The 7240-nt window shown below is 41.9% G+C and overlaps 1 protein-coding gene across 1 annotated transcript; it reads left to right on the forward strand.

The window, feature by feature from the left end:
- The first annotated feature begins 5378 nt into the window (after nucleotides 1–5378).
- Nucleotides 5379–6972, forward strand: LOC117445415 (growth arrest and DNA damage-inducible protein GADD45 beta-like). Its single transcript, XM_034081094.2, has 4 exons — nucleotides 5379–5540; nucleotides 5684–5785; nucleotides 5950–6175; nucleotides 6323–6972. Exons 1-4 carry the CDS (start codon nucleotides 5473–5475, stop codon nucleotides 6434–6436), a joined length of 510 nt encoding a protein of 169 aa, XP_033936985.1. The 5' UTR covers nucleotides 5379–5472; the 3' UTR covers nucleotides 6437–6972.
- Nucleotides 6973–7240: the final 268 nt, after the last annotated feature.

Consider the following 7240-nt stretch of genomic DNA (forward strand, 5'->3'; position numbering starts at 1 on the left):
TTATTTTTTTCAAAGTATCATAAGTCCAAATGTATATTGTTTGGTATTTTATCAAACATCTACGGGATTTACAGGCAAAATATAAGAATAGGATGTTTGGTTTAAAAGGAAGTCTTTTAGGTAAACAATTAAAGTGCCTTAAAGGTTATGAATGATTTGATTAAATGTCAAAGGGTTTAAAGGAACAACATCTTCATTTATATAGTGATTAACTCAAGAAATCCAGTCACAAGATCCATCAGAAGTTAATGTGTCCTTTCGCAATAAAAGCCCATTACTAACCCGAACAAAGACTCCTTTAACGACTCCCATAGTAAAACATAAATCTATCAACAAAAAAACATGACTTTAACAAAGAAATACACATTTAAGGGATAGTTAAGGGGTTTTACAGTGATTGATTATGAGGAGGTTTTATCTGCAGACTGATGAGCTCGTTAGCCGCCAATCACAGCGTTCATTAAGGACACGTGTGAAGTGAAACGGTCCCATGATGACATCCCTCAATCAAACGGATCCTGTGGAAACGACTCGTGATCAAGTGTAAAGGCTTCACTGATGTATTCATTATATAACGAGGATCATCAGCAGAACCTGAAGTGAGGTCAATTCAGAGCCCAAAACAACGATTCAGAATTACCTGTGTTTTAAAAATCAGTTTTTATTAAAACCTCAGTTAAAATCAAGTTAATCAAGTGTTACAACCCTTAAAGATGTCTTAAAAATACATGTTTAAAGCTTTAAATAAATGTTTAAAGGGGACCTATCATGCAAAATGCACTTTTTAATGTCTTTTATACATAAATATGTGTCCCCGGTGAGTCGGGGAACTCACGCAGCGTCAGAAAATAAACCCCTCTCTCTTTTCCTCCGTACCCAAATCTCTAAAAACGGGGCTACAACGGCGCTGATCCAGATTTGCGTCCGATACGACGTAATATCGGAAATGTGGACCCACGGCCCAATCAGAAACGTTGCCATCAGAAACAATGCCCGACTGTTTTGGACGTAATATGGTCGGTGCATGTTTACATTAGCATCGCTAACACTCAGAGCTAACCTGTACTGGAGAGCATGTGTGTGAAGAAGCAGGAAGTAAAGAGGAACTCACCTTGTGGTATAACCGGCAAAAGAGAAAGCCTTTGAGCTCCAGACTGTTTCAGAGAGAATCCTTGATAATCCATGATATGGCGTTTCATCACGGCAGCATTTAGTTTAGACGGTAGCTGCCGGGTCCCGCATGAGCTCAGACCCCTCCTTTTTTTTATTTTTTATAATTTTTTTAAGCTTTATACTGCAAATCAGCACTTTTGAAACAGGAAGTGAAATAGAGGGATATGAGGCATGGCTAGAACGGGTGATCTGTTTGGTATTTTGAGCAAAACACTTCATATACATGTTTTTTATATATTTCTATATAGACCTATTAGACCTATTGCCTAAAAATAGCATGATAGGTGACCTTTAAATTAATGTTTAAAGTTCGAGGGTCCTATAATAAAAAAGAATCCGAATTAAAATACATGACAATGATGTTAAAATAAAAAATAAAACAATTGAAATACAAACAAATAATAATATAAAATCAATAATAACATGCAAATAATTATAAAAATACAAATAATTATAATTCTAGAAAATGATATTAATAATACATGTTATTTTTAGGTTGCTTATTATGGTACTCAAAGACACTTTACAGGGTCAAATTCATTTAAAAAAAACAAAAAACATTAAAACGACAATTATTTATACATAGATATACATAGTCTTAATAACTACAGAAAAACTTTTAAATAAACCAAATATATGATACAATGTTTAATGTAAAGGAAACTGGGAGCAATTGTTCTTACAAATGAAAACAACTTAAACTTAAACAAATCTAAAACCTAAGTAAATCCAAATAACAACTATTAATTTAGTTAAAATAACCACAATTAAAATCCTCTAAAATATAACAAAAATACTATTATTATATTTGTGTATTGTAAAGAAAGAAAAGTCACAACAGGAAAATATATAATAAACCTAAAACATGTGTTAAAATCGTTTAAACAGTAAAAAAATGTCATCTTAATATCATAAATAATCAAATAAATTAATATCATTATTCACGTTTCATCTTCCTGTAGTACCCAAATCAGACCAGCAGGTGGCAGCAGAGGATAAACCTCACCAGAAGAAGAGATTATATTTGTAACTTCAACATGTCTTTCAGTTTCTTCTGCAAATCAAACTCTATCTCATGTTGCACGGCAGACACAAATAAACTGATTAAACCATATGTTTACTTTAGAAATTAGATGAAGATAGATGGGTAATCATCAGATAATAAACCTGGAAATCCCTTAAAGACTTAAAACTCCTTTGAGCACATGTGTCTAACTCAAGGCCCGGGGGCCAAATCAGGCCCTTGGTGGATTTAATTTCGGCCCGCAGGATCATTTGTAATTACTATTAGATCTGGCCCGCCGGTATATAGCACGCACACCTTCACTCCACCCTGAGGGTCTCCTCAGCTCAGAGCCTGAGCCCAAACATTGATGACCTTGCAGATGATATGCCAAGTATCTGAACTAGCATCACAGAGCAGCACACTGAGTTCAATGGATGCTTCCTTCTGCACTTTCTCTCTCACGACAACAGGGCATGTTTGGTTTTTTCTTTGAGGGAAATAGTTTGTTGAAGCTGTTGTTGGCCTGTGGGAAAATGTGATCATAAGAAATGACTCTGGAAAAGCTGCAGATAGAGCCATGAGAAATTAATGCAACTGATTATTTAATGTTTAATGTTGTTTTTAGGCAATAATTTAAGCTTTGTTATTTCCAGGTTTAATATGTGCAAAAAATTCATTTCAATAAGTTAATTTCAATAAACATTGAACCAGTCCGGCAGTCGACTAGTACCCATTTTTTTATTTTGGCCCACTGTGTATTTCAGTGTGACACCCCTGCCTTAGAGGGTCACCAGAGACCCTTAAAGTCTACTAATATGAACCTCAAAAATAACATTTGCTCATCATATTAAAAACGTTCAGTCAAAGGCTTCTCAAACTTGAAACCTGAATCCTACATTTGATCATAAGACATACATAAGCTTCATTGTGAAATGAGTACCACGGTCATACCAGTGGAATAAGTGACTTTAAGTTGTATGCATTTGATCCTAAACCTCCTGAATGTTAATTGCTTTAACACATTTCATAATAATATAAGGGTAAGAGATTAAATCATTTACTTTAAAGTGAACTTCTGAGACCTCAAATGATGAAGAGCTTTCATGTATTAGTCTTGCATTAAGTGGTCGGATCCCAAGCAACATATGAGATTTAAGAGCGTGTGCAGAGATGGTCCTCGTAGGATATATGTGCATTTAAGAGGCAGAAAGTGTGCAACCTGCAGGTTTGATTCTGCATTATTACATCTGGAAACCGCTTAAGGATCCTCGAAAGTTTCCTACAAACCCCCCTGCAGAAGCTCCCAAACTCTCCCATGAAACTGCCCTGAAAACCTGCAGAACTCCCCGAAACGTTCTGCATCTCTTAATAAACCCCCTTAAATCCCACTTAAAGGACTCTGATAGCCTCTTAAAGACCCTCATCATGTGTTTCCCCTCCTGCATCCGGGACTCCTTAACTGGTTTCCCTGCCGTCTTGCCTGTCCTTGGTTTCACTGTGCAGTGTCACCGTGTGGCCTGTGGGGGGCGTCTGAGTCCCTGCAGAGTGTTCAGACTGCAGGAGGCGGTGGGGGGGGGGGGGGGTGTGTGGCAGGAACATGTGGTGTGAGCACATGCAAGAACCTGCAGCAAACTGACTGCGTGCTTTTATAAAACGATGCTTCAGAGAATACCAAGCTTGTATGTTTGTGTTCTGCCTCTGTTATGCACGCGGTGTCCGTGTGTGTCTATACACTAATAACCCGGATGTAGCCTCCATGCTGCACAGTGAAGCTTCCAGTAACAGACTCTAAGCTGCAGAAAAGGAATTGAAGGGATTGTAGGGGTTTCATTAGGAGATGCAGGAGTTGTGGGCAGTTCTGCAGGTTCTTCAGGACAGTTGCATGGGAGAGTTGGAGCTGCTGCAGGGAGTTTGAGACTCTTGGGACACTTTAGAGGATCCTTAAGGGGTTTCCAGATATTAAAACGAAAATAATGCACAAAAACCCTGCAGGTTGCACGATTTGTCTCAGATGTCTGCCTCTTGTAATGACTGAAAGAACCTTCAGACCATGCACATACCTGATTGAATTTAAATGTCAACTTGAATCCAAAACTGCAGCTAATTTGCACACGTTTGTGTATGGCATCGTGTGTTTCTGTCTTTGTCGTAGATTTGTTCTTATTCAGTATTTTTATATTGTGTAACAAGCAGAAAAGTGTGTGCAAGAAACACACAACAAGTGATATAAAAGAGAAACCAAACGGTCATGTGAGCATATAACCTCGTGTGCCACCACGCAGTTTTCCACATTTGTTTCTTGCACAACGTCACCCGCAGTTTCATAACTCAGAAGCCCCTGTGCGCGCTGGAATCTGGCACGGGGTCGGTCACCTGTTCCTCTAAGTGCTTCTACAGAAACCAGACTTAACTTTACAAATTATTAATTTATGTGTGTCCTCTGCAGTGTGTCTTCATTGGTGTGTGTGTGTGTGTGTGTGTGTGTGTGTGTGTGTGTGTGTGTGTGTGTGTGTGTGTGTGTGTGTGTGTGTGTGTGTGTGTGTGTGTGTGTGTGTGTGTGTGTGTGCATACTGTACGTGTTCAAGATTAAAAGGTTTCATTGTCATATGCACAGTAGCTTCAAAATAGGAGAGTAGAAATAAAGTAGTGCAAAGAAATGTTGGAAGACCAATGTGCAAAGTCAAAGTGACCAAGGAGATGCATGTGATGTGGGTGCAGTATCAGGTGGGTGTTTTATAATATTCGGCTGTATTTCATGCAGCTTCTTCCGGTACAACAGGGAGCAGATTCTGGGGTTTGGGAGAAAAGGACACTGAGACCTGGAAATGCCGGCAGTCAGAGAAACAGATCCCAGTAAACAGACTCCAAGAAGAGTGTGAAGAGAAAGAGGAGTAGGAGGGGGGAGGGAGAGAGAGAGCGGGGGATTCTCCGAAACCACCCACGTGGGATAACCGGCGTCTGCTGAGCGCTCAGCCAATGGGCGTAGAGTACGGGGGATCTCTTGACATCCGCGGACCAATCAGGAGCCGAGCAGCCGGGCGGGGTGACGAGCACTGCGGAAAGCGAGTATAAAGAGCGGGGAGTTTCTGCTTCGGAGGCAGAGAACTCCTCACTCACTCACTCACTCACTCACTCACTCTTACAGCACGGATTTTACTCTGCATTTCAACTGCTTGTTAACGGACTCTGGACGGATCTTTGCACCGAGCTGGATTACTGCTCGTTTGGACTTTAATTCACGAATTTACAACAGCCTCTCCGCGCTGTGGATACTTGTCATTACCCTGGATTGTATGGATTACTTTACTGACTTCAACATGACTCTGGAAAAGCTTTTCGGATCCAACAGCACCGAGAAAAAGTAAGTTACTCCTGCGTAGTTGTTGCCCACATGCGTAATTACGCACTGGCACGCAGCAGCATAACGTTCTAGAGCAGATTGTAATCATCTTTTTTATTTAGTATCATTCTGTGCTCGTTTCTAACCAACTCTTTGCTCTGCAGGATGGAGACGGTTAGCCAGGCTCTGGAGGTGCTGCTGGTCGCGGCTCAGCGGCAGGACTGCCTCACGGTGGGAGTCTACGAGTCCGCAAAACTCATGAATGTGTAAGTCAGATTTTCCACAGCATCTTTTCCAATCTTTACAAGAATACTTTCCATACCACTACTGCACGCAGTTTGTTGGTCTATCTACTTGTACTTGGCAGTAAACCTGTGTTTGACTATGATGATGTTGACATTAACCCTTCCTCCTCCTCTTCCTCCTGCAGAGACCCGGACAGTGTCGTCCTGTGCGTCCTCGCCACTGATGAGGAGGATGAAGGTGACATTGCGCTGCAGATCCACTTCACCCTGCTGCAGGCTTTCTGCTGCGACAACGGCATTAACATCCTGCGGGTGGCCGGCATGGGGTGCCTCGCGGAGCTGCTGGAGGAGGACAGCACCGGGGACAAAAACGGCAACGAGCCCCGGGACTTGCACTGCATCCTGGTCACTGTAAGTACATGCACCAGATATGCAAATTAATAACCGGAATTTTAGGTTATTGCACCGAAATGAAATCTGATTAGAAGCAAAATAAAGATGATTAGGTTGTGACGTGTTACCGGAAGTCTAACCGTATTCCCCCCCTCTGATTCACAGAACCCCCAGGTGCAGCCCCTCCAGTCTCTGGCCCTGGATAACATTAGCAGCTTCTGCGAGGAGAGCCGCTGCAGCAACCAGTGGGTTCCTTGCCTGGAGATGCACGACCGCTGATCCTAACCGGGCCGAACCGAGCCGAGTTAGACCGCTGCTGAGCGGGGAGAAAGAGTCCAAACAGCCGGCCTTCTGCTGAAGACCATTAACGGCGTTTGAGTAAAAATAGTTGGCCGAACCGAGCCGAACTGAGCCGGGGCATTATTGCAGCCCGACCGGGTGATTGATGGTTCCAGTACCGGACGGGTTCTGAAAGCCGGACCGGCCTGTGCAGGGGGGCGGGGCTTAGTCCTGAAGCTGCAGACAGAGGGCGGAACTGTGTTAAAGAATGTGACTGAGAATGTCACGTGGCTGAACCGATGATGAATGAACTGAGCACGTGAAGCTACCTGAGCTGAAGGTGCACGTGCTGCTCACCTGTCCTCACACATGAACTGAAGGCGACGTCAAAGGACATGTGACGTCATTTCATTATTCTCTGTTCGGAGTGGAGTTACACATTGAACGTGTACAGCTGATTATTAAAAAAAAAAAAATCAGATGCATGCATTAATATGATGTTTATTGAACCTGATGAATAAATTATTGAACGAGAACTTACTGATTTTGAGTGGTTCATCCAGTGTGTGTGGGGGGGGGGGGGGTGTGGAGCTGCTTGTGTGTGCCACAAGTGGAGTGATGACTACAGTTGAGTCATAGACAAATAATACATATGAATATTTCACAAGAACTAAGAAGACATTTGAAATGCAAGAGGAGACTCTCCCTGGTGCTTATTGCAATGCTTTTACATTTAATTTATATTAATAGTTATCGTCATTTGAGTCAAATGTCGAAATAGCAGTACTACCTGGGATCAAAAGC

This window comes from Pseudochaenichthys georgianus, chromosome 4 (assembly GCF_902827115.2).
Source record: "Pseudochaenichthys georgianus chromosome 4, fPseGeo1.2, whole genome shotgun sequence".
NCBI lineage: Eukaryota > Metazoa > Chordata > Actinopteri > Perciformes > Channichthyidae > Pseudochaenichthys > Pseudochaenichthys georgianus.

What these genes read in the sequence shown, in the direction of transcription:
- LOC117445415 (XM_034081094.2), top strand. Translation starts at nt 5,473, where the DNA reads ATGGATTACTTTACTGACTTCAACATGACTCTGGAAAAGCTTTTCGGA. An exon ending in TCCAACAGCACCGAGAAAAA is followed by an intron (nt 5,541 to 5,683) that starts GTAAGTTACTCC and finishes TTTGCTCTGCAG; the next exon opens with GATGGAGACGGTTAGCCAGG. An exon ending in TCCGCAAAACTCATGAATGT is followed by an intron (nt 5,786 to 5,949) that starts GTAAGTCAGATT and finishes TTCCTCCTGCAG; the next exon opens with AGACCCGGACAGTGTCGTCC.